The sequence below is a fragment of the Accipiter gentilis genome, chromosome 22 (genome assembly GCF_929443795.1).
Source record: "Accipiter gentilis chromosome 22, bAccGen1.1, whole genome shotgun sequence".
NCBI classification, from domain to species: domain Eukaryota; kingdom Metazoa; phylum Chordata; class Aves; order Accipitriformes; family Accipitridae; genus Astur; species Astur gentilis.
Window position 1 is genome coordinate 21,959,790 of NC_064901.1, and position 25,887 is coordinate 21,985,676.

Here is a 25,887-nt window from a genome sequence, read left to right on the forward strand (position 1 = left end):
CTGCTAAATACTTCATTCAAATTACAGACTTCATATATAACCAAATCCTCTGCTTTGGAAAAAAACCCAACAAAACCAACAGACATGAACATTCCCTTTCCAACAGATGCTGAAGGATTTGTGGATAGCGTGCATATGTTAGAATATTTTTTGACTGCATAGTTTAGGGCAAAAATAGCACAGAATATTAATGGATTCAGTGAAAAAGTCAATTCTAAATGATGTTTGAAGAACAATAGTTTTACGTTGACATGTGAAATACTGAAATCTAGTGGATAAGAACTATATTATTTTTGTGAAAGGTGCAGTATGAAAACAGCCTGCAGATAAAAATGAAAGCTACCAGAAAGAGCAATTTTGATGGAGGTGAAAAGCAGCCAAGGTCTTGAAAAACTCTAATTAATTTCACGTGAAAACAATATAAGACATCACAGAACTTCACCTGAGTTCTTATAAGAATCGGGAGAGGATTCAGTTGAGAGAACACACAGCATGCAACCATAAAAAAAAAAATTGTCTGCAAAGGAAAGCCTGCCAGATATCATATCAGCATGACAATGGATACTCGAGGAACACTCATCCTGTTATCCACATGCTCATTCAAGATCTCCTAGAGGTGTGCTGCTGAAAAGGACAAAGAACCCAAAGTGCCTGCTCATTTGCATGAATTTCAACCATACCTAAGCCAGTTATTCCACGTTATATTTACAAGTAATTTCGTTAAACCAATGTAAAAATCCCAGAGAGATACAATTTAAAGACCAGTTCATATAATCTTAGTCTACCTGGAACTTTACCACTGCAAGCCAAGCCATTAGATCAGTTATAAGTCTACTCTAAAATCAGTACAGACTCATTACCAAAACTTGCACTTTGTCAGTTTGCGGCTAGTACTCTGCATCTAACAGAGCAGCTAGTAAACCAGCATATCTTTTCTAAAAACAAAACAAAAAAACAGACCATGATATATTAAGTCAGAACACCGAAGACAGAAGGATAATATGCATACACAGGACAGTGAAGACAGCTTATGGACAATGATTCCACTTCTGGCATAAAGCTTCCACACACATATACCTGTGCCACAAACTGAAGACTTTTGTTCAGCCATCTCTTGCCTCAAGAAATCTTGTAACAGGATCTCAACTCAAGATACTGTGTTGTGACACACATTAGAGGGCCTAGATAACTTTTCTCAATTTACAACTCCCATTCTAATAAACCCTCAAGTATTTTACTCTGCTTTAATTTATACTGGTTTTTTTCCCCTGCCCAGTAACCGATCAATGGATAAAAATGATACTTTCTTGCCTGAAGGCAGTTACCAACACAGTGAATAACTCTGCACATAGCCTTGGGGAATGGTAAACTAAAGGACAAGAAGCAATACTGAACATGCCTAGATAGAAATAAAACATTTACGACACAGCAAGAATGATAAATAAGAATGCAGAAATATAAACCTCAGCCTGCTGGACTATTGCTGCTGTTTCAGTAGCAAAACTCACATTATGACTTGGAAAACTGGACTGCTTCACAGACATATCGCTGAACAACAGTCTCTATTTCAACAGCCAGAACAGCGGGGGGTTCTTAGATACCACAGTTAGAGACAGGAAATCTCAAAAACAAGGAGAATCTGTATCACTTCCCACCTAGCCTAAAAAAAGCACTTAAGAAAAAATTAGAGCAGGCCCTCTGAAGAGAGTTGCAGCAGAAGACCCAGAAGGCAAACAGATGAAATTAAGAAACACAGTAACTGAGAATAACCATATTTCAGAAAAAGATGCAAGAAATAGTTAAGGAACAACCTGCTCATAACGAAGTTTCTTACCAAGTTCACTTTAGAGACTGGATTACAGGTAGTATTTTACTTAACCCAATGCGAGTCTAAATATTTAAGAACCACATAAACATCTATCTTTTATGAAGTTCAACTAATGTAGCATAATATTTTTTGCAGTAATTTTAAAAGAAAAGTTACACAATGATATAAATATTTCTCTTATGTCAAAGTGCCATAATTTGTTTAATCTAATGATTCTTCAACTGATATAAAGGTTACTTGCAAGGGATCTTGCAAATTATGTATTTATTATTGATGAGATGTAAAATTATTGCATATCTATGACGTAGCCACCTTTCTTGCCTTTCCCTTTAGAGGAGTAGTGCCAGGCAGCGCATCTTCAGAAACCCTACTCGCAGCAGAAGGAAAAGTTAGAGACACCTTCCCCCCCACCATGTAATGATAATCTTACAAGTGCATCTAGTTTTGAAGGACTAGCAAAAAGGTGGATACAGAAATAAGTACACAGTACTACTGTGAAGTTCTTTATCTCCCATTGTGAAAGACAGGTAAGTCCTTCTCATTATTGTAAGCTACATACTTTCAAAACAAAACTACATAACACATAAATCTTCGTGTTTAGTGTTCATGATTTTACAAGTCACTTTTCAATTGCCTACTTTTCCACAGACACTGTTCTCCTGCTTTCTTTTGCCTGTAAACACAATTTCCCAAACCTGCACCTATTATTTTGTTTCACACACAAAAAAGAAGCAGATATGTAAGGGCAAGCATGTAACTAAGGAGGTAGGATCTGGGACTGATTTTTCTGCAATATTAACATTAGAAACTTTGACAGGGAAAGGAAAAACACAGCCATCCAAGAGTGATCATTCAGAAAGGGTGAACACACTCCACAAAAGAGCATGTACTTTCCCAGAATAAATATCAGCAATAATTTTGAAAGCGAGCACAGGCTGAAATAGAACAGTAAGCACCTTTAAAAAAAATAAAAAATCCTTTACATTGTCATATTTTAAAATCCCTATTTAGGGATTTTACTTGTGTCTACATCTGTACCCATGTCCCAGAGCAGATATAAGAATTGTGCTCCTGCCCTGGGGACTCTTCATCAGGAGGAATGCAACTGCACATATTAAGTTGCAGGATGCAAACTGCACCCACCTTAACATTTCCTATCAGTGTAAAGGCGTAAGTAGTATTTTTAAACATCTACCACAGCAGCAGTATTTCCAACAAGGCTGCCTCTTAAAGACTCAGGTCCAGACACAACTCTAGGAGGCACAGTATCTCACATTATGGAGAGCTCCCAAGAACATAGCTGAGGGGAAGAAAAAAAATGTGATAGGTTTATTATGGATATGCAATGCCAAGTCAGTGCAGTAAAATCTATCTGATGAACTAATCTATAGAAAAGCAACAAAGAAGACAGCAAAAGGCACCAGGAGATAATTTAGCAATTACTGTGATCACTAGTACACAGAGTAAGACTGGAATGACAGACAGACACGCACACAAAAGAAAATAGAGAAATAAATATATTCAAGATACTCAGAAAGTCCAAGCTCTTGTAGACCAGAAGAAAAGCGTACTTCAAGATATAAATCCCTACCAAATATTTTTCTAAATCAAGCGAGCTCCTGGTGAAACACACCCAATGATCACACTCAAGCAGTACATACGATAAAACTGCAACATTTGAAAGAGCCTCCCTGACAACTTCTGGCATAAGAGAATGCCTGTGCCTAAAAGGTGAAAACGTCTGGGCCACAATTCCTCAGGAATTTAAAGAAGTGAAGGTTGCACACTTTATCATAACGCTGCCTCTCAACTTCCTACTCATGAACAGTCCTGTGAAAAATCTCATTTTGTTATCAACCTTTATTGCTTCTTGACCTTTTCATCATTCATTTGATGATCAGTCTCTCCTGGTTTTTACATTTCTCTTCCTACTTCATTCCAGTAGCGTCTGTCACGCCTTCTCCCACTCGAGACTGCAAACCCTCACACTGTGCCGAACTCCACTTCCCCTGCTTCTCGTACACCCGACTTGCCTCTACCCCCTCGTATACCAGCACAAGTTTCACCAGTCCCAAAGACACAACCCCTACCGTGTCCCCCACGACACGTAACCGCACCCCAGGTTCCTGGGATAAGCCCCCGGGACGTTCCGCGGCGCTTCAGCCGCCCAGCCCGCCAGGCTGACGGCGACCGTAGCCCGGGGGAACCGCTCCCCCCCCCCCCCCCCCCCCCCCCCCCCCCCCGCCGCCAAGGGCCGCCCCGGGCCCCGCCGCAGCCACCCCCCTCCCCAAATGGCGCCCGAAGCGCTGTCAGCGCTCGGATCAGATACGACGACCGGCGGCCTCCGGTTCCGGGCCCCTGAAGAGGGAGTGGGGGGGGGGGGGGGTGTTCCCGGCGGGGCAGCCACCGCCCCTGTGGTGGCGGACACAGGGCGGCGGCTTCCCCGCGGGCCTCGGCCCCTCCGCGCCGTGAGGGGGAAGAAGCAGGCGGGCGGGCGGGCGGCCGCGGCCCGGAACGAGTGGCCTGACGGCGGGAGCCGGGGGGAACGGCGGGGGGGGAAGGAGGGGGGAGAAGGCGGAGGAGAGCCGTTACCTGCGCGAGGCGGATCTCGCTCCCTGCGGGCTCGGCTCCGCTCCGCGCCGTCCCTGTCCTGTCCTGCCCGGCCCGAGCTCCTCCTGGCGGCCGCCGCCCTCACCTGCCCCCGGGAATCCACCCGCGTCCCGCTCGGCTCCCTGCGCTGCTTCAGACCGGCTCCGCAAGATGGCGGCGCTTCCGGGAGAAACCACGGCGGGTCCGAGGTGGAGGGGTGGGAGCCGCCCGCCCCGCCCGGCCCCCTCCGTTCCTGCCACCAACCCGCGCCAAGGTTCCCCCTTCTCCTCACGCTAAGTGTGCTGGTCCGCGGCGCTCCCCCGCCCCTCGGCCGGCGCGGCGTTGCCCGTGATGGGGGTGGCGGAGGCGTTGGGCGCCGGGGCGGCGCGGCTCCTCTTCTACCCGACGCTGCTGTACACGGTGGCCCGGGCGCGGCTACCCGGGTCCCGTCGGCCCTGGTTCCACCGTATCGACGGTTCCGTGCTGCTGGGGGCTCTGCCGCTGAGGGGACGCAGCCGTCGGGTAAGGCGGGTGGGGCGAGGCGAGGTGAGGCGAGGGCGGCCCGGCCGTGTCTGACCGGTGGCTGTGCCCGCAGCTGGTGGCGGAGGAGAACGTACGCGCCGTGGTGACCCTCAACGAGGAGTACGAGACCCGCTTTCTCTGTTGCTCCGCCCAGGTGAGCCGGGGGGGCTTGCCGGTGCCCCCCGTCCCGTCCCGGTAAGGGTCTCTTGTCGCTCCGCCTGTCCCGGTGCAGGTGAGGCTTTAGCCGTGATGCCGGCAGCGACCGCCAAGCCCTGTGGCAGCGGAGATTTGGCTTCTTCGTAGCTAAGCCGACTTCTAAAACTAATGCGACAAGCCAGTAAAACGTGAGGGTGCAAGTGAAGTGTTACAGCTACAGTGGCGGAGGGGGGGACGGGGAGCATTAAATCCACGTACATCACTATGCAAAAATACAAGAGTGCCTTCTGTTTCGGGAGCGGACCCCAGCTACCCTCCCCTCCTTCAGCTGAACCACTTCTTTTCAGTTCCCTTTAACTTCTCCTTTCTGATAGCCAGCACTAAAGTTTTCCTACATCTGATTTAAAGGATTGACATTCAAAGTCTGCTTACGACCCTGCTGAATTTCCCAACTGTCTCAACAGGTTCTGGGTTTTCTTTCTGAAAAAAACCCAAAACCCAAACCCAACAAACAAAACACCAGAAAGTTAACTGACCGAATTTGCAATGTCTGTTTCAGGAATGGGAGGCAATGGGAGTGGAGCAACTGCGTCTCAGCACTGTGGATCTAACCGGAGTCCCCACCTTGGAAAACCTCCACAAGGGTGTTGAATTCATACTGAAACACCGAGCCTACGGTAACAGTGTCTATGTGCACTGCAAGGCAGGACGCTCCCGCAGTGCCACCATGGTGGCAGCATATTTAATTCACGTAAGAAGGATTCTATGCTAAGTAGGGTTTGTTTTCATACAGTCTGGGCAAATACAGCCAACCTTTAGAATATGCTTTTGCTCAAGAAGCCTGAGCATGTAATATTCCATGATTTTACAGAGTTTGGACAGGAGACCCGTTTTGAGAGAGGTAGGTAGCTGGGCCCCAAACTTACATTGCTGTTTGCAGAATGTGGCAAATGCAGGGTAAATGAACAAGTGAAACTTAAATGGTTGCTGAACTGCGGTCTAAGCTTTCTTTGATAATCTAGTTTATCTTTGCACACCTTATTCATCTGCGCTCATGATACTGTCAGGATAATGATCCCCGGCAGTGAGGTAGTTGTGAAGCTGCAATATAACTGCCACTGTAAGTATTCTTTTCATTCATCTGTACAGTCTGCCTCTGCCAGGTCAGTTACTAGCACAGGCACCGGCAAAGATGTTCTATCTTATGGGAAAGAGAAACTGTTGTTGCAAAAAAGCCTTGAAACCCATGGTCTGGTAGGATCTGCTGCTGGTTCTGACATATCAGTCAGAATTCCCGAAGCTGCTCAGTTTTCCGGGCCTTTAATATAGTAAGTTCTCAACAGGTTTTGAATGATTCTGCTGTTCCTAACTCTTTCTATGGAGGAACAGATTGAGATGGGAATAACAAGTCACTTGTGAGGGTAGGTTCACTGAGCAGATAAACACCCATTTTTGTTGTTCATATTTTTCTCCTTGGCTAACTGAAATGGCGACCTGTTCTAAGCTTTTCAATAAATATAATTCAGGATCAAGAGAAGTGACTTTGGTTTTCTGAGTTCTTCTACAGACCCAACTGGGTAAGCCAGCACTAAGAACAAAATCCCACTGGTGGATTCTTCTGTCAGTGTTACTAAGTGCTCCCTGGAAAACTTCCCCGTAGTACTGAAGGGAAAATTTTCTCACCAAGTGCTGTAGTGCGATGGGAGTACTAGTAAAGTTTTAAAAAAATTTAAAAAAGCAAGCTGCACTTTTGCTCTGGTCTGGTGGGACTAGGACAGGAAACTATTCACAACATCATGGAAGCATGAGTGAGCCAGAAAATGGAGGTCCTAGGCAGCAGCCATCCCTCTTCGAGGGACTCCTTTCATGAAGTTGCATTGACATTCAGGCCCCTCTGAAGAACATGAAGTAAACAGAAGGAGCAAAGCAGCAAGTTTTCTAACAACTCTAATGTTGCCTGTAGCCTCCAGGAAGGCTCCACTAACTGGTGCAGGGATGGAATACATTTTCACTTGCAGGGTTTCTGCCTTTTCAGCTACATCACTGGAGCCCTCAGGAAGCAATAGAGGCTATTGCCAAGATCCGTCCCCACATCATCGTTCGGCACAAGCAAGTCCAGGTCCTGGAGGCATTTCACAGGAACGTGACCGCTGGGACAGCTGCATAGTGTCAATAAGAACTATCAAAATCTCTGTCTCGGCTGCTGTAAAAAAACCTTACATTTTAATGATCTAACAGAGACTTTAGCATTGTACTTCCTGACCATCAATAAAGAAGTTTTTACATAAATTACAGTAAAGGGGAGGTTGGGCTGTTTCATTACAGCTTGCTTTCCTTATGGCTAATATCTTAGTTCTCTTGGCACCCCACAGTTCTCTCCCACACACAGTATCAGTGCTTGCCGAACTGCAATCCACAGGAAGTTCTGTAATATTCATAGCAAAGGAAAATAAAACTTTGTCTCAGCAGAGACTTTATTAAGATTCTTACCCAAAGGGTTACAGTGTCAACAGAAAGGGGTAGGAGGAAGTGGTCTTAATTCTGTCTTTCACCAACACTATGTTATGATTACAGGTGGGGATTCCTTGTACAGTAAAGGAAGCCAATGCTCGTAAAAACAATATCTCTCTTTATGCTAGGTGATGACAGAGCAGTAAGCAAGTTCCCAGTTTGTTACCACTCCTCTAGGAGAAGTGCTGAATAATGCAACTTACTAAAGGTCCTGGGGTCAGCTCTGGAATCTGTCTGCTGTAAATAATTCTGCCAGTCCTTTCTGCAGTAGGGACACAGGAATGTTTAAATGGGGACATCCCTGGAGGAAACAGTGCACATCTAACTCTGTGACTGACATGGCAGCAACACGGTCTCCCAGGCAGTTAAAACTAGCAGTCTGGGCCAAGGAAGATGTTGTCCGTATGCCATAGGATTTGTTACCGGCGGATTGGTTCCAGGCTAAAAAAGCCATTTGCTGCAGTTTGGGCCTCAAATGCAAGCAGCTTATCATCAAGGGATCAAAGTAATACCATTTAGTCCATCTGAAATCTAAGATGCAGCAGTTCAACTTTAATAGTGCTATGTAAAAGAATAGGCCCATAGCCAGATAGCCTGTACTTCCTCTGCACAGGTATAGAGGATGGGGTCTTTATTGGATGTTGTGATCTCGTAGTAATTGGGACTGGTGCTGAGGGTGGTGGGTGCCTCTGAGCTGCACAGCGGAACACCGTTGCTGCCCTTTCTATCATGGCCTGTTTTTCCCGCTTAGGCTAGGACAAACTGCAGGTTAGTGAGCAGCACTTTGATGCCACTTGTGACTGTTACAACAGAGGTGGCTGGGTTAAGTTTAAAAGTATTTGCATCACCCTTTTTATAGCGATCACGAAAGACATAGATGCTGCCATTGCAGCTGGCAATTTTCCAGAGGGATGGTACCGAGCTCCAAGCATCTGGCAGGCATAGCCGGGTGAAGCTATCCAGTAGGGGATTATAGCATAGCAGTGAATCCCCCTCGGCTACAATGAACACCACATCCTTGTGTACAGCAGCATGCATGCGGCCTGCAAAAGGCAGTACGTATGGCTTCACGTGGCATTTCTCTGTGTTGGTATCATAGCACTGAATTAGCCGAGAGGGCTTGGTGAAGAAGTCCAAGTCATTTTCCTCCCCACCCAGCAGGTAAATGACACCATTAAGGTTTACACCTGCAGCTCCAGAGACTGCCACTTCCAACTGGCTGGTCTCTGTCCAGACATTGTCTCGTACTCTGTAATATATGACAGCATTAGAGAGAGTGTCCTGTAGAGTTTTCCCCCCCAGTGAATATATTGCATCCTTGCTTGGCACGGAGACAAGGGTGTGTTGGAGCCGGTCACGGGGCAGAGGGGCGCACCATTCCCAGTCTATAGTTGCATTGTTGCATTTCCACATGCGTCGTGGAATGGAGCCACCAACGACGTATAGGTCACTACCGTGCTTGCAGGCTGCTGTGATCTGGTGACACAGGCTGTTCTGGCCACTCACGCTTATGGAGTCATCATCAGCACAATGCAGAGAGACAGCAAGTGAATGTGTACGTGACGACTCCTTTCCAATCAGGTAGATGTGAACATTTTCTCCAATCACCTGAAAGAAAAGAGGAGTGTGTCAGCAGAACTGGACCTCTTTACATAAACATCAGTGATGCCTAAGACTGAATTTTTCGGCTTAGGACCCACCTGTGGGCCTGAGGTGTGTGACCTGCTTCCCAAGTCCTGCCATCTGGCAGCGTTCAGGATTCAGAGCCTCAAAGCCTTTTCACTATAATGGTCATATCTGACATAGCAAAATAGCAACAGACTTCACTGCAACAGTCTGCAGTTGAAGTAAGGGCTGGCTACATCACTGATGAAGTAGAGTTACTGTAAGGGGAATGCCAAACTCAGATTTCCGAATGGTCTCTCTGGTAACTGAGCATCTGGTGAAATAAGTTATTTGTGGCATTGCTCCAATCAATAGTGAAAGCAGCCTCAGGTTAAATTAGAAAAGCTGTCAGTGGGGTTGCTATTTATGACAATGAAAGTATTCCTCACGCAAGGACCATGAATTTCAATGGCATTTGTGTTTTGTGACTTTCAAGGCACACCTGTGAGCAGAATACCCTGCCTTGGGAAGTGTGAAACCAGCAAGTGCTACACCAACCCCGGAACAGAAGGTCTTTTTATACCTTCAGACTCGATCGCAGCGTCTCTGAAAAGCCCGCTCGCTCCTCCTTGTTGAAGTTGATCCAGGTTTCTATGGCAACTGTTGGATTCTGAGAACATGGAACGCCATCTGCGGTTTGGAGACAGAAAGGCATTTGTAGTATCTAGACAAAGGTGTACGTACTCGGGAACATCCTTTTCCTGTGACTCCCTCCCCCCACTCCCACCACAAACCCTACTTTCTAGAGAGGAAAAAGATACAGAGGTTTATAGATTTTGGCAGGCATGATCAGCACCGCCAGCCAATTAGTTTGTATAAATATCAGAAGACAGAGCTGCCAGATCTTAAGCACTTTGGATGAGTTTCAACAAAGGAACCTATGTCCAAGAGAAAGAGGGCAGGAAAGAGAACTTACATGCTTTGTGACGATGAAAAATATTTTCTTATTTAAGCATTTAGGCAAAAAGATTCTCTCATTTGAGAATCTCAGCAGCTGCCTTTCTTTCTCGCTGGTCCTAGAAACTTGTCTAGCAAAAGTCATCTGCAGAAATTTTCCTTCTCTGACCACTGTCAGACAGCTGACCCTCAAGGCTGAACATCTGATGTCGCTGCTATCCTCTTAACTTTTGGAAATCCCCAATGAGCTACTATAGCTTTCCTTTGCAGTGTGACAGTAGGAAACACTCCACAGACTGCATCAGATTTCAATTTGTTTCCAGACGTAATCGGAAGTTTTGGTTATGCCACAAACTATTGCATCATCATCATCAGTACACTTCCTAGATTTTAGGCATTTACTTCCAGTTTGAAAGCCAGCAATTATGCCTGTATTCATTGAGAGGCTTCCCTATGAACGTGCCCTGATTCTGTAGTCTGCTCTCATGACAAACCCCGAATTCAGTGATGCTAAAGGCACCAGACAAATTCCAATATTTTTCTCTGTACTGGAAGGAAGGGAGGAGAAAAAGCGCGGCACAAAAGCAGGTATTTCAAAACTATTTATTAGTAAAAGGGATTTCCATAAGCTATCCATCACAGGTAGTGGTTGAATGGAAAAACTTTGATTTTGAAATGGGTACTAGCGTGCAACAAAAGGTAAGCTTAATAAATTACTATTTCATGAAATTAATTTTAATCCTTGCCACTAATAGCTTCCTCTATTTAATTCTCCATTAACTAAATAGATATGCAGGAATTGCAAAAGGGAAAGATTTTCCCTACCAGCAGGAGTGTATTTCAGATTTTAATCCGTTTTATGAGCCAAGTTTCAGCATAGATATTGAGTAATGTGATTCTATATATGTAAATAGATGATGCACAGAAAAAAGTTTTATTGAGCAATGATTTTAATATAGGACCACAAACACTAATGGCCATAGTCCTAAAACTATGGTTTCTACATGATATCCCTAGGAAGTTAAGGGCGATTGACCTCTATAGCTTTATTTCATGATTTTAGGAATTTGGGGGTTTTTTTAATGAACTCACAACTTGGTTTAAAAGCTATAGCTAGATAGTTATCAAAATTACTCTAATTTTATCATAGTCTTTCTGAGCTATCAGTACATATTCTCAATAGGTTTTTGTCTGTGAATTTCTTTAGATGCAATAGAGATAATAAAATGCAATATCTGTAAAGAGTCTCATATGCATAGCAGCAACTTTAAAGGCTATTGTAAGTCTTACAGACAGATTTGCCAGTATTCCAAAGAAGCCAGTCATGGCAGGTTTATTGTTGTAACAGCATATAAAACACATGACACACAAAGTATAGTTATTTACTCATTTACAAAATTATTTAATTAAAGCAAGAAAGAAGCAATCTCTCTCGTCCCAGGTCCAACACATTTGAATGTATGACCTTCTTCTACGTTCTTGCTTCCTCTAGGAATGATGCACAAAAATGGAATTGTGACTGCAGCATCATGAAGAAGTTTTCAAGTACTGGCTGCACCTGCTAGGGCAGCAGAGAATCTTTAAGGATTGGTGGCAGTTGGACTAAGTTGTTGATGTGTTGACACATTCTTGACAACACTGAGTCATTGCATCCATTACTGTGGAAGGCTATTAAGAGGGGTAATTACCTTACAACCTAAGATGTTACAATGCCTCTATTTCAGTCAGATGAGTGCCTAGCCTAAATAATCCTAACAATTATATACAATTGTTAAAAACACTTAACATAGTCCAAAAATATGGCTTGTGCTCAAGCCTTTTTACAAATGTTCAGTTGTTGCATTACTATGTTAAATGATTATGAACTAAAGAAAAAAAAAAAACTTTCATAAGATGTTCATTTCTGGCAAGGCTTCTTTGTTTTACTTTTACTGCAAACAAAAACACAAGAAGTTGTTGAAAGTTACTAAGTTACATTTAAAAAATGTGTAATACTTCTACCTGTTGACCCAGGAACTAATGGGAAATACCAGCATCCTCTATGTCCCTTTTCTATAGCTCAGATGCTTTATGTCCAGTAACAATTAATAGGGTTTTTTCTGATTAAGTTATCCAGAATGTTTTTCTTTGCTTAGCTTAGCTAAGCCTCTGAATAGACAGTGATTATGAAAGCTTGGATTCTTCCATCTATTTTGTTCAATCCCCGATAGACTCTCTGAAAGTCTTTTTCTACATCCACAACCTGGCTAGTCTCAAGAACTCCTTACCTGTAAGGATGTCTGTCAGCAGGCGGAGAGGCAGGTGTAGGAATTCCTCCGTGTCTTGCAGTTGAGACAAATGTGACTTTGCACAGTGTTTGGCAGCTGTGTAGAGCTCCATGTCACTGTGTTGATCTGCCAACCACATGACCTGCAGACAGTTCCTAACCTGCACTGTACGGGCCAGAAAACGGGAGCACTCTTCAAAAAGGGCAGTCAGCTGGTACATGTCTGCTACTTCATAGGTTTCCTGCAACTCCTCTGCCCTCAGCTTTACAGTCCCATGGTAAATATAGTCCACAAGGAGCTGAAAGACACTCTCGCTAACGTCCTGCAGCTCAATGACCCGGTTGTGGGCTTCCTTTAGGTTGGAAGTGAACATAGAACGAAAAAAGCAACTCTGAGCTGAGAGGACCAAACGGTGTAGCTGGAATTCTTTGCCTTCCACTGATATTGTAACATCAGCAAAGAGCTCATCCTCCAAGCATAATTTCATAATACCCTGGGCCACACGGCCTGAGTGGGAGCGGTCAGTGAAGGTGTAGTTCACAAAGTAGTTTTCTTCTGCAGAGGAGCCTCCAGTCTCTTCTGACGAGTCCATGGTGCTGCACAGATCAGACCTCCAGCAATCTGTAAAATTACAATAATTATATGGTCTTCTCTCTCCACTAACAAGATTATGCAGTACTTCAGGGTACAGGGAAAAATCAAACATTGGTAAGAGGCCAGCATATTTTAGACTGAATATAAATAGCGCAGCCAGAAACTTCTGCTTGAGCTTCAGAATCTCAAACAACAAATGAGAAGTTGGCATAATTAAAATTATAATATATACCAAACTTCCAGTACAGTGAGCATCACATCCCAGCAGAACTGGGAGATGCGCGTATCTTTTCACCACTCATTTCACTGACACAAAGAAATGCAGCAACAGTTATTCAAGTGGAAAGTCCAGCAACCGCCCTAGGAAACTCATGAAGCCAAAAGAATGTGGCAGCACCATAGCTGGGCTAGGTGGAAAAAGGATTCCGGTATCAAACTAACAAAGAGCACAGACAGCAATTCATATTGGAAGGGGTTAATTACCTTCCAAAACCCATCAGAAGGAGTTAATTACCATCCAAAACCAACATGATGAATCTGTGCAGTGGTATCAAGTAAGGTGAACTTGCTTTTACCAAAAAGATGTGCGAGAAGTCTGCCAGACGTAACCACCAGTCCTTCAAGCTAACCAAATGAGATAACTGATGGTTATACTCAGTTTGTTAATGTGCCAGACACCTTTAGCATGCAAAATAACCTGTTAGATATTGTTAGTCACTGTTTCCCAAGCAGCAAGGAGAACTCAATTTAAAAGATAATGCCTCTTAGTAGGTACCAGAGATTGTCTGCAGAGCTCCAAGCAGTTTGTGGGTTGAGGAAACTTCTGAATCAGAGAAGGGCTGCTGTAGAAAAGAGCTTTTTTTTTAACATGGCTCTTGACAGCATTAGGAGCAAATAGATGCCCGTCTGCATTCACTTTAAACTTATTTTTACACCTTAATTATCAGCCATGGTGACTGATACCACAGATTTCTTCAGTCAATACTGAACATGATTTCCACTACAATGTTTCCCAAAGAGATTCAGAGTTACTCTTCCATGCTCAAACGTGCATTTTCTTACAATAGCTCTATTTGATACAGGAGGCCTCCTAAGTTCTTTGCTCAAGTTCTGTTCACGGGAAGTAGTGTCTACATCCCTACTTGGCTAGACAAGTCCGTTCCATCCCTGATGACAGCCTGCCTTAATTATACCCTTCTTGTGATTTTACAATAGTTCTGGTCTGTCTGAAAAGTACCTACACATTAGTCTGTAAGAGTCCGAGGAACTGCAATTAGCACAGAACACATCGGTACTATTTTTCCAGCTTTACCAAGTACAAACCTATCCTGCAAACTGGCTCCCACTTCAGTTCAAGCTCTTGATCCTCACAGTCAAGGTGCTCAGAAGCTGCAGCCCAGAACACCAAAGCGATGACGCAGAGCACCAGGACACGGATGGATGAACTCCTCTGCCCTCTTGGCACGGCAGAACCAGCTGCCCCCGGCTGCCCCGCGCGATTTCCAGAGGACTGGTGCCAAGTCACAAAAGAAATACCGACAAATCTCACGTCCTTCTTTGTAAACACAACGTTCCCCTTTGCATCCACGGCATCTCCACTATAAAGAAAGAGCTGCGGGAACAGTAAAGTGTCCCATAAAGCAAAATCTCACACTTCATACACGTTTTTCATTACCAATGACCCACCGAATGCCAGGCTATAGGTGACGATGGTAACCAACACCTGGCACACCTCCTTCCTTGCTCCTGACAGGGCCGTGGGTGCCATGACAGCGCCTGGGACCAGGGAGCCCACGTTATACACAACCGACAGTGACTTCACCCTTCGGGGGCGGCGGGGGAAGAAAGAAAACCTAATTCTCCAGAAAGCAAAGACCCCCATTGGGGCCGCACTGCCGTTACTGAAACCGACAGAGAGTTACCTCGCCCCCACAGCGCTGCTTCAGCCCGAGGGGGGGGGGGGGGGTCCTGACAGGAACACCCCCCCCACTCCCGTACCCGACGGCGGACACAATCTCCACAGAACTCGTTGCCTCCCGGGCTCCCAGCTCGCCCCCGGGGCTGTCCCGGTCCCGGTCCCGGTCCCCCCCCGCAGCACGGCCCACACGGCACCCACCTGCGGCGCCTCCCTTCATGCCGCCGCCCCGGAGCCTCCGCCTCCTCCTCCTCCTCCTCCTCCCGCCGCCCCGGGGTGCCCCAGCAGCTCCTCCGCTTCCCCCTCACCCTGCGACAGGCACCCTCCGCTTTCCGGCCACCCACCCGGAAGCGCCCCCGGGAAGCTCCGCGCTCGCTTCCGCCTCCCGCCCGGGGAAGCGCAGCAACGCTTTCCGCTTCCGGTCCGTGCCCTTGCCCGTCCGTGTCCCGGTGGGGATGTTGGCGGCGGCGGCGGCGGGTCGGTGGTTGACGCGGGCCGCGCTGCGAGGTGAGGGTGCCCGGGGGCCGGGGTAGGCGGCGGGGCTCGGCCAGCCGGTGGCCGCGGGCCGGGCGGTTAGCGGTCGGTAAGACGTGTCCGTTTCTCTCCACAGCGGGCGCAGGCCCGGCGGCGGCGGCGCAGGCCCGGTTGGCGGGGAGCTCCGCTGCGGAGACTCGCCGTAAGTGAACGGGACCGGCGGTGAGGAGGCCGGCCTGGTCTTGAGGCTGTGTGTGTGTGAGGGGGGGGGGGGGGGTCTTGCGGTTGTGGGGGGCAGTGGAAGAGACCTGAGGGGTGCGGTTGTGTCCCGGTCAGCTCCCGGTATTTGTGTGGCTTTGGGAAGTTTCGGTGCGATGTAACCGTTTTCAGCCGGGGTATCGGAACACGGTTGGTGCCCGTCAAGGCGTAAACCCGCGTTTTGCGTGGAAAAGCGGCTCTGGCGATAAGCGTGCTCCTCGGGGTTCCCCTTCGCTTGTTCTGTGCAGAGTCATGCCTGGCTGGGGAACGGCTTCGTTGCCCTGAAGCTTGAGGAGTATTTGTAATCGGAACAAGGACAAAAAAAGCAACAGGAGATCCTGGGGTGGTTTGATTCTGAGGGGGTTGCTTAGGTGCTGGCACGTCAGACAAAACCAGGATTATTTTGTCTAGGAAAAAAAGATCCCTTCCAGACCCAGGCTGAATGTTATGAGCAGTATCAGACTGTTCTGTCATCTCTGCCTCTCTCTTTTTCATCTTGTTATTTGCTTTCCCGTTATCTGTTCCTCCTGCTGTGTTTACAGTGCGTGAAAAAATTTCTGTCTAGCGCTGACACAAATTTCCTTCCTTATCAATGGTTCTAGTTCCGTGTTCTGTGTATCACAACACATGTATGTTGCTATAGTCTAGTCTCTACTGCAGCATCCTGTATGTTGCACTATACATATATGTTGTGTTTAGCTTCGGATTTACCATAAATAAACTTTACGGGTTACCTGAACCTGAAGCTGCCTGGCTTCTGCCGGAGCTGCTGAGAGACAGCTAGACTGGTTAAAGGGATTTTTAAACCAGGGATGTGAGTTGCTACTCTTCTTTCTGTAGCTTTCTGTTTTCCATGCCATAATCTTGGGAACTTTATTTTTCTCTTTAGCTACTGTCAGACCAAAAAATGAAGTAGAACAGAAGCAGCTCTGTGCTTTTGGAGAGTACGTAGCTGAGATTCTGCCCAAGTATATCCAACAAGTACAGGTAGGTGCTCTTTGAGAAATTGTTCGGAGGTGGGGAGGGGACAGGACCCCGTGAACACACTACTTGTTAGCTGTTTTCAGAAGTTCTGGGCAAGAAAGATTGTCAGAATTACATGAAAGTTACCGCTATTGCTCTGCTGGATTCAGTGTAATGTTCAGTCCTGTTGGTGTTTGTACTCATGCCCTTTCCGCGGTTTTCAACAGGTGACCTGTTTCAATGAGCTGGAACTTTTGATCCATCCAGATGGGATCATTCCAGTTCTGACCTTCCTTCGAGATCACACTAATGCTCAGTTCAAATCCTTGGCTGACTTGACTGCTGTTGATGTCCCATCTCGGCAGTACCGCTTTGAGGTAGGAACTGCTCATAGGTGCAGGAGTTGGAGAGTTTCACAAGTGCTGGTGGCTGTGGGTGCTGTTGCAGCTCTGACCACAGTTTTTGCTTTCTGACAGTGAACAGAAAATCCACTCTGAAATGCTGGGTTTTTTTTACTCTGTGGATCATGGAAGCAGTAGCAGAACTGATACTGCATGGGTTCTTAGTCTGGCTTTCCTTTTGTGCTCTGCTGAAAGTCTCTCTCTTCCTTTTCTTTTTTGTTTCTTTGTTTGTTTTCTTTTTTTTGTTGTTTTGTTTTGGTTTTACCAAAAGCATCTAGAGACTTCTTTCTGGCCAGATGTGAACTTGTGGTCTTCCTTCTTCCACTTAAGCCTGTCAGCTGCTGTTGACAAAACTGACCACGTTTTTCTTTAAATCCCATCAATCTTCTTAACAATTTTCCTCTTTTAAAAAAAACAAACCAAAGCAAAAAACTAATTAGTTGTTTTAAAAACGTTCCCTGAATGTCAGGACTACACAGGACATGAGGCAGATTTTCCAAAAGCTCTCAGAAGATTTTGGGCACTGTACTTTCACTGACTTTCAGTGAATAGTGGAGATTTGGTTCCAACAGATGCTTTTGAATATCACACTGTATAGCTTTTCAACTGCAGAAAAATTGCAGTTGCAAATAGAAAAAGAAGAGATACGTCTTTGGGGAAACCACACACTCGGCATATTGTCTTCTCACCTGCCATTAGCAAGCTTTGTTCACAGCATCGTTGCAAAGACATTATTGTAGTTTAACTTAGGAAGATCCATAAAAGGCAGTGGCAGAAAATACCTAGGGCTCACATGCTGTAGGAGGCTGACTATGGTTTAGGCAGCCTTATGGACAAAGTGACGTCTGTGTTCCTTTTGCCCAAAAGACTGTCTGCCCAGATTGGACAGAGAAGTGAATTGGTAGATTTTTTAGTTCCCAGCAAGTAACAAGGATAATGAGTAGTAGCTGATTTGTTTTCCCCCTTTGTGGCATTAAATCACTTACCAACAGCTACTCAGAAAGTGAGGGGTGGCAGGTTTGCCTTATCTGTATTAGCTAATCATATGTCTGTTGTTTTCAAATACAGCTCGTTCTTGCTTTGCTAATAACAGCTTTGACTTTTAGTGATGTAACTCATGATTAGGCAAAAATTCTGAGTTATAGCGTTTCTTTAACTCAAAGGCCTTCAGTCTCTGAAGAAGTTGAAGACTTTTTAATTCAGGATTTTCCTTTCAAAAATTAAGGTAGTAGATTCATAGAAATAATATGGACCTTCATGAGTACACCTTTTTCAGCCATCTTCTCAGAGGCAGTATCAAACAAGGCTACACAATTTCTTACAAAGGTTTGGGTTTTTTTTTTTTCAGCTTGTATTAAGTATCCCCCACCCCACACCCTCTCGGAGGTTCTAGTAATCCTCATAAGCAGCCTTCTTATTAGTACTTTATCACCAGAAGAGTTAGAAATTTTCCCTGGTATACAACTTCTTTGCTGAAAACTAAGTGTATTTCTTCTTAGCTTTCTCCCGCTGGATGCTGAGGGTAATTGATAGCCATTTTCTTTGTGACACACTCTTGAAAGACTATTGTCAAGTGTCTCCATCCCTTCAGTATTTTCTTTTTTTAAGGTTTAGTATCCCTCTTTACTTCAGCTCTTCTTCATCGGTCATGTTTTCTAAATCACATCATTTTTGTTACACTTCTAGGGGCCAAAGTGATAAGCTATTGGAACCTCAGTTGTAATAGTGTCTTTTAGTGCCCAGCTCTGAAGTGCTGAATGTCATTCTGCTGATGAAGAATGTTTGAAATAGTCTTTGTGTGCCTTTGCTTAGCCAGTACTGTACTGCAAAGAGATCCATAAATGCTGTGCAAGACCAATGCCGCCTTTTATTCTGCTTCAGATTGTGTACAATCTCCTGTCTCTGCGGTTCAACAGTCGGATCCGTGTGAAGACATACACTGATGAGCTGACACCTGTTGACTCAGCAGTGTCTGTGCACAAGGCAGCAAACTGGTATGAGAGAGAGGTGAGTGCTGGCGTACTTGGGAGCAGGGTCTTTTTGGAGAGGAGCTGTGTTTTCCTGATTAAACTGATTCCCAGGGCCCTGAGAAAGAAAGAAGTGTTTCCCTGGCTGCCTTTCCGGAGTAGGAGATAAAAGGGTGATTTGCTTTTGAATGAGTTTCTGCATCAGTTTCGCTGGCACTGCACAAAGCCAGGCATGTAACTGAAATTTTGTGAACATAATACATGAAGGGGTTTTTGGTTTTTGTTCTAATCTAATGCAGCTTGCTTGGCTCCCTTTCATTTAGGTTTGGGACATGTATGGTGTCTTCTTTGCCAACCACCCTGATCTAAGGCGAATCCTCACAGACTATGGGTTTGAGGGCCATCCTTTCCGGAAGGACTTTCCGCTCTCTGGTTATGTGGAGGTAGGAGACATGCTCGTGTCTGAAGTTACCAAATCTCTCCAATACTTATCTGAGTTTCAGTACTATCCTGGTTTTGGCTGGGATAGAGTTAATTTTCTTCTTAGTAGTTGATACAGTGTGTTTTGGATTTATTGTGAGAATAATGTTGATAACATGCTGATGTTTTAGTTGTTGCTAAGTAGCACTTATCCAAAGTTAAGGATTTTTCAGTTTCCCATGCTCTGCCAGCAAGCAGGCGTACAGGAAGCTGGGAGGGACCATGGCCAGGACAGCTGACCTGCACTAGCCAAAGGGATATTCCATACCATAGAATGTCATGTTCAATGTATAAACGGGGGGGAATTGGCCAGGAGGGGGGGATCGCTGCTCGGGCATCAGTCAGTGGTCAGCGGGTGGTGAGCAATTGCATTGTGCATTGCTTGTCTTTTCTTCTAGTTTTTTTTAAATTATTTTATTTTATTACATTCATTTTCATTACAATTATTATTAGTAGTAGTATTACATTTTATTTTACTTAAGTTATTAAATTGTTCTTTTCTCAACCTACAAGTTTTACTTGCTTTTTCCCCAATGCTCCTCCCCATCCTACTGGGGGCGGGGGGGGGGCAGGGAGTGAGTGAGCAGCTGTGTGGTGCCTAGTCGCTGTCTGGGCTTAAACCACGACAGATACAGAGCTGTAACTGCTTTACAATCCTTTGTCCAACAGGCACTAAGGATGTTTCACATGTCTGTATTCCAGAGGAGCTGTATAGTTTTCCTTCATGGAAATTTGAAGTCATCACAAAGTATCATCTGTGATAAGGCAGCCTAAGGTCAGAGGCATTGAGCAAATTTCACGTGCTGTGTGCCAAAGACATTTGGCAAAGAAAGTGCTTCTGCTTTTATCGTGCCTTCTGAAAGATTAAGCATTCCACTGCAAAACTGGAGATTCCCAGCTGAATAAGGGACTGAACTGATCTTAATGGCAGTTGGAACTCCACTTTTTTGAGTTTTTGTAGGCCCATATTACAAAACTCTAGTTGAACTGACTCTTGCCATTTATCAAATATTTACCTCTCTATGTCAAACCACAAGTGAAATGAGTGGTTTTGGTATCTGTCTAGTTTCAAATGACCACCTTGCAAAAGCAGTCACATTTGGTGCAGTTCTAAGACTGAGTTGAGTCTCAGGAGAAAACAGTGAGGTTCTGCAAGCAACAGAGGGGTTTAAGAAAAACAGAAATAACAGCAAATCCTACAAGTGAGGACCAGGCAGCACCTCCTGAACTATGGTTTGGAGATCTGGACCGTAACAGTGAGGATAAAGCAAGCCAATCAGAAGTGTCTGGTACTCACGCACACTTCACCCTGGTTGTCTTTTTGTCCCATGCTCTGTTATGCTAAGAAGCACAACTAAAACCAACCAAACTGCCGTATTATAAAGATTCGTGGAGACTAGTCCCCAGCTATGCCAGGTGGACAGGCCACCTCATTTTGGTGACGCAGGAGAAATTCCTTTGTCATATGACAAACTAAGTGTGTTACTCCGTGTGAGCTTCATGTGGACTGTAGGCTGGGCACTCCTAATTCAGGGTGGTTAGTCAGGACACCTGAGGTATGTACATGGTAGCAAAGAGGAGGGTTTTCCTGGGGAGTCCGGAGATCTTGGTGGCATCTGGAGGGCTTTTGTTTAATAATGAGGAGAACTGAAGCTGTGGCAGAGGTCTGTGGTCTATCCGTGGTGTAAGAACTAGGATTGCCTGTACCAGAGGGTGGTCTGGGTCATTGCTGTGTACAGCTAATAGCAGAGATGCTATGGGGACTGTATGAAAATGACTGGCTTGTGTCCTTTGCACTGTTCTAGGTGCGGTATGATGATGAAGTGAAACGGGTAGTGGCAGAGCCTGTGGAGCTATCTCAGGAATTTCGCAAGTTTGATCTGAATAGTCCTTGGGAGGCATTTCCTGCCTATCGTCCAGCTCCAGAACCCCTGAAAATAGAAGCAGGAGCCAAGAAAGAAGATGCAAAATAGCAGCAGAATGGAGCAGATGCACGGCACCATCCTTTCTGTTCTAACATAGTATTTATAATAATAAAAATTGCTATGAGATTCTTGCCTGTTGTGGTCACATGAATAATGTTGTTTTCAAAGTAGATGAAAAGCACAGGGTGAGGGATGCTATTTGACAATCCTGATAATACCACTGGTAGATGTTTATCTGCTGCTCTGAATTGTAAGACACTGGATTTGTCTTTTTGGTTTGCAAATTGAATGGAGTCCAAACATTCCCTGTGGCTACGATGCTTTATATACACTGCTTCTGCAGGCATACATCATAACCTGAGCGCTCACTCGGAGACTGTACTGAAGCAGCTATGTAGCTTAAGCAATGGGACAGTAGTATCTCAGCTCCACGATGGATGTTGGGAAGACCATAATAATAATATAGCTAACAGGCAAAGCTTTTGTAAATGGTTCTAATACAGTTGTTATTAGGACAACTCACGATGTACCTGGATTCAGACCAAAACAATTGTGGAAATCTGCATTTTTTTTCTTGGGAATTAGGTCAGTGCCTGTTCTCCTGGCAGAAGAAGAAGTTGCAGGTAACCTCTCATGTGCTACTCCCTCATGATGGCTTTTTCTTCACAATCAAGCAGTCTTTACTTTCTCCAGCATCTTCAAATTGTGCTTTTTCCTGCAGTCAAAAATATCTCCCTTCCTTTGTTCCATAGAGAAGAGTCTATGCCTTTTGGTCACTATTCCCATTATTTTGAGCTGTATGACATAATAGCATTACCACTATCTTTGCTGTTGTGGAAAATATCATCTCTCTCCAAAAAAGCTGGAAAAACACTGTAGTGTCAGTCCACCCACCACCTGTTTGAATGGGATTACATTACAGCAGTCATCAATTAATGTCCCTTGTCCTTAGTCCAGAAAATGCATCAGAAAACTGACTGACCTCATTAAGATCTGAAAAGTATTGTGTAAGATATTTCATAAAATAATTCACAAGCTGTTTGTAGAGATTCCCTGAATCACTGCTCAAGCTTTTAAATTGTAAAAGCACTAATTAAAAAAGGCATTTGGGGGACGTTAGAGCATGGGATGGAGGAAGGGATGGGACAATAATCAATTAAGAAAAAAAAAGGGACAAGTACTCATTGTGGCTAGAATGTGACCTGTTTTCAAGAATAAAGAGCTGAACTGTATGGTAAGAATCGGGTTTCATGTTTGTTTCCAACCCAGCCTTGTAAGCAAGGGCTTCTTAAATTTTTATTTCTTTTTTTTTTAATTTGTTTCAGGCTGCTTTGGCTGGCAGTATTTGGGATATGACTCAGAACAGTGTTCTCTATTTAAAATTAGTAGCGTTTGCTACTCACCTTAAAAGTTATAGCTCTTAATCGGAAAGAGGAAAGAGAAGGGAACAGAAATCAGCAGAAGTTTGGGGGTTTATACAATTCTTAGCTCCACTTTGGATCTGCCATCAATTGAGCTAATTAAATAGGAAATGTGCTTTTAGTTCTTCCTACAACGTGTTCCACAGCTGGTTCTGTTTTCTGTTGCAGTGGCTCTTTTTGCATGCTGATGCCTATTGCACAAGACGGAAAAGTTCCTGGCACCACTTCTGTTACTGTGAAAATTCTTTATAAAGCACATTTCCCCCCACAGCGTTCTCCCTCCCCCGTCCCAGGTTGCTTGATGTACCATGCCAAGACTCATGGTCTGTGTATCGTAAAAAATTCGTATTTCCCAGTACGATAAGTCAGAAGAGTGATGGTGGCAGGAACAGAAGGAAAACTGCCATTTAAACATAACATTTGTGCAGAGGGAGATTTTGATTGACGTAACATCAAGAAATGTTAGACACAATGCCCTGTCAAGTTAGACAACGTGCAAGGTTTGCTGAAGAATGTGTGTACTGGAAAAGTAGCCGGCCCTGTGGGGACAGGCATTGGCTCCAGCAGGTCTTTAATATGTGGAATAGTTGCTAACGGACCCAAATCTCTTCTCATTAGAGAAGCCTGGGCGGTTATGACGAGTGCGATTTGCTCACCCAGATGCGTTATCCCAGGGCACAAAGAGGGTTACACAGCCTCAAAAAGTACCGCCGGTGCTGGCACACTACCTCCTCCGCTCCGGAGCTCCAGGGGCCATTCTTGCCTATGGAATCTGCTGGTTCTGGATTCCTTCTGGCTGGTGGGCACTTGCTTCACGCTGGGCAAGGCTGTGGTCAGCTTGGTCAAGCACAAAGCTGTCTTCCAAATCCTCTGTCCCTGCCTGGTCCACGCTGCCAGCCTCCACGAGGCTCGTTTGCCGGGGTTGGATTTCCCAGCTGTAGGAGGACGTTGGATGAGGTGTAAGTAAATCAGATGTAGCTGACTTACAGACACGCTATTCAGAAGAGAGATTTTTCTGGTACTGCGGGGACAAATCGGCTTTAGGTGATGACTCACAGTCACCGTGTGGAGCTTCCCCAGCTGAGTAGGTTTTGCTGGTGTTTTCCAGAACTCTGGCATTTCTTCCTACAGCCAGGCCAGCAGACTCTCCTCCCTGAGTGTGTGGCTATTGACGGTATCAGGTAATCCACCCACATCTCGGCTACGGAGTCTGGATAGCCCTTATAATTGATCTCCAGTCAAAATCCAGATGGGGATTTCGGCTGGGCCTTGCACTCCTGCAGAACAGAGCTTATGGGACTCGTGAGGGACAGGCTGGATGACATCATGCCCCGTATCACCCATCACACTGCATCCCATGACATCTCCCAATTCTGTGAGGCCCGGGCAGGGGGTCCTTCTGTGCAGTAGGTGCAGTGGGATGGGGCCCTCCCCGTCACTGTTACACAGCCCGTTACTCCTTCAAGCAGCGGATGCTGCTCACAAAAACTGAAAGAAAAAGACAAGGAAAGCATTTGCGTAAGGACTAGCAGCACCGCACCTGGAAAATACCAATATAACAGTGGAGGTCCCCTCTGGTTACCGTCAGTGTTTCTCTCTTACTTCCCTCAAGGTTTTCTTCTTTCTTCCCCTCCAATGACTCAAACCTCGCCTTCTCTGGGAGCCATGTATGTCCTTCTTCCTTCCCCTCTTTCCTCAACCTCCTTCTTCTCCTCATCTTCCTCCCTTCAGCACCTGCCAGACTGTGGTCTCTCCAAGTTCTGAGCGAGATGTTCGAAGCAAGAGACTTCTCCAATTCTATAAGCAGAATTTCCCTTTTGTGAAGACTCTGCCTATCTCCCTGCAGTCCCATTTCAAAGAAACCTCCCTGCCAAAGAGGCCCTTCTGGTGCTGTATTAACCAGCTCCAACCAGCTCCTGCAAGTTTTTGATCCCTCATATCTTGTTCCCCTTTCCCCTCCTCCTGCTTCAAGGAGGTCATCGTGGAAAAGATGAAACCAGTCAAGGTGCCCCTGCAGAAACCCGGCTTGACGAGACATTTTGCAACTGTTCCTAGAGCAGACGGTATGACCAGGGGGAGTGCGGAGGGACAGGGCTGTGCACGCTCAGCTGCGAATACCTGGCAAGGACAAAATCCCTCAGGAGGAGCAGATGTACCACCTAACACTGCAATTGTACACGTGAGGACTATGTGCAGCTGTCAGAAACTCAGGCTTGTTTCTCTGCACCATTTAACTACTGCGGCTTTACGAACAACTAAGGGATACGTTTATCATTCTGCAATTGCCTTTCTGTGCGAGGTAGTGAGGCGATTCTACAAAATCCCCCTAGCTCAAAGCATCATCTGCCACTGATGCTTGTCCCCCGTCTGCCACTCTATCAGTCACCTAAGCACGACCTCCGAGCCTCCTTTCTTCTCCCTCCCACCAACATGGGCATCCTCCTCTAGGCACTTGAGCTGCAAGCTGTTCCTAGGAAATTTTCCTGTTGACAAAATCATATATGGCCTTTGCAGATGTTGGCCGAAATCCTGGATTCCTCCTTGTGCCACGTGCTGCACGCTAAAGGGAGGCCATTTCATGGCCCATGAGGTGCAAGGGGTTTTGCGTAGTGACTTGTAGACAGTCACGCGTACACTGCGGATTGTAAGGGACTCTGGCACAAACCATCAATCTCACTGCACAGATGGGTCATCGGTGTCTGCCTCTTGAGTAGCATGTGACTCACAGTTTAATAAAAGATATCTCATCCCAGAAGAAAGGGATGCAACTAAAGCGTAAGCAGCAGAAAGTAATGAAAACTGAAAGAAGTGTAGCCTGACTTGAAGATAGCCACGGATATGATGGAATCACTGGTCTTATTTTGATCCAAACTGGGGGTAAGAATGGCTCTGGATATTGAGGGTCCCTCCTCCCGTGAGAAATCTGGGACTCTTGCGTTATGTGCTGCTTTTCTTCATAGCTGGTGTGGGTCCTCATATTGCCAGTTACAGCTACAGAGCCTGGAAGTTTCAGAAAACGTGCCACTTTGCACGCTGACAACTTACTAACTGGAA

At 45.5% G+C, this 25,887-nt stretch overlaps 4 protein-coding genes across 27 annotated transcripts in view; 2 read left to right on the forward strand and 2 right to left on the reverse strand.

Moving 5' to 3' along the window:
• CELF1 (CUGBP Elav-like family member 1) overlaps nt 1-4,615 on the reverse strand; it is a 71,745-nt gene extending 67,130 nt beyond the window's left edge. For 12 of the 19 annotated variants that reach the window (XR_007509179.1, XR_007509180.1, XR_007509181.1 and 9 more), the window contains exon 1: nt 4,421-4,532. The gene's annotated coding sequence lies outside the window, so the exon portion shown is untranslated. Of the gene's footprint in view, nt 1-4,420 lie in introns of all 19 variants that reach the window. The other 7 variants (XM_049825742.1, XM_049825741.1, XM_049825740.1 and 4 more) reach the window with 5 other exon arrangements.
• A 52-nt stretch (nt 4,616-4,667) lies between these two features.
• Nucleotides 4,668-7,394, forward strand: PTPMT1 (protein tyrosine phosphatase mitochondrial 1). Its single transcript, XM_049825755.1, has 4 exons — nt 4,668-4,939; nt 5,013-5,093; nt 5,655-5,846; nt 7,131-7,394. Exons 1-4 carry the CDS (start codon nt 4,769-4,771, stop codon nt 7,260-7,262), a joined length of 576 nt encoding a protein of 191 aa, XP_049681712.1. The 5' UTR covers nt 4,668-4,768; the 3' UTR covers nt 7,263-7,394.
• An 84-nt stretch (nt 7,395-7,478) lies between these two features.
• KBTBD4 (kelch repeat and BTB domain containing 4) lies at nt 7,479-15,310 on the reverse strand. 6 transcript variants are annotated; one of them, XM_049825720.1, is made up of 4 exons: nt 15,289-15,310; nt 12,436-13,056; nt 9,795-9,901; nt 7,479-9,214 (listed from the first exon to the last, which is right to left on the reverse strand). In XM_049825720.1, the coding sequence occupies exons 2-4, from the start codon at nt 13,025-13,027 to the stop codon at nt 8,354-8,356; spliced, it is 1,560 nt and encodes a 519-aa protein (XP_049681677.1). In that variant the 5' UTR covers nt 13,028-13,056; nt 15,289-15,310; the 3' UTR covers nt 7,479-8,353. The 6 variants fall into 6 exon arrangements, with proteins under 6 accessions (XP_049681677.1, XP_049681675.1, XP_049681678.1 ...); XM_049825718.1 differs by lacking the exon at nt 15,289-15,310 and adding an exon at nt 15,146-15,242; XM_049825721.1 differs by lacking the exon at nt 15,289-15,310 and adding an exon at nt 15,028-15,049.
• Nucleotides 15,311-15,335: 25 nt separating this feature from the next.
• On the forward strand, nt 15,336-21,543 carry NDUFS3 (NADH:ubiquinone oxidoreductase core subunit S3). Its single transcript, XM_049825753.1, has 7 exons — nt 15,336-15,451; nt 15,555-15,620; nt 16,566-16,663; nt 16,867-17,016; nt 18,922-19,047; nt 19,331-19,450; nt 21,293-21,543. Exons 1-7 carry the CDS (start codon nt 15,400-15,402, stop codon nt 21,458-21,460), a joined length of 780 nt encoding a protein of 259 aa, XP_049681710.1. The 5' UTR covers nt 15,336-15,399; the 3' UTR covers nt 21,461-21,543.
• The last annotated feature ends 4,344 nt before the right edge of the window (nt 21,544-25,887 follow it).

Excerpts from the sequence above, each read along its gene's own strand:
- NDUFS3 (XM_049825753.1), top strand. The coding sequence starts at position 15,400 with ATGTTGGCGGCGGCGGCGGCGGGTCGGTGGTTGACGCGGGCCGCGCTG. Across the intron at positions 16,664-16,866 it reads AGTATATCCAACAAGTACAG|GTGACCTGTTTCAATGAGCT; the intron begins GTAGGTGCTCTT and ends GGTTTTCAACAG. Across the intron at positions 19,451-21,292 it reads CGCTCTCTGGTTATGTGGAG|GTGCGGTATGATGATGAAGT; the intron begins GTAGGAGACATG and ends GCACTGTTCTAG.
- PTPMT1 (XM_049825755.1), top strand. The coding sequence starts at position 4,769 with ATGGGGGTGGCGGAGGCGTTGGGCGCCGGGGCGGCGCGGCTCCTCTTC. Across the intron at positions 4,940-5,012 it reads TGAGGGGACGCAGCCGTCGG|CTGGTGGCGGAGGAGAACGT; the intron begins GTAAGGCGGGTG and ends CTGTGCCCGCAG. Across the intron at positions 5,094-5,654 it reads TTCTCTGTTGCTCCGCCCAG|GAATGGGAGGCAATGGGAGT; the intron begins GTGAGCCGGGGG and ends TGTCTGTTTCAG.
- KBTBD4 (XM_049825717.1), bottom strand. The coding sequence starts at position 14,911 with ATGGGGGTCTTTGCTTTCTGGAGAATTAGGTTTTCTTTCTTCCCCCGC. Across the intron at positions 13,057-14,715 it reads CACCTATAGCCTGGCATTCG|ATTGCTGGAGGTCTGATCTG; the intron begins GTGGGTCATTGG and ends GTAATTTTACAG. Across the intron at positions 9,902-12,435 it reads GCTGACAGACATCCTTACAG|ATGGCGTTCCATGTTCTCAG; the intron begins GTAAGGAGTTCT and ends TCCAAACCGCAG.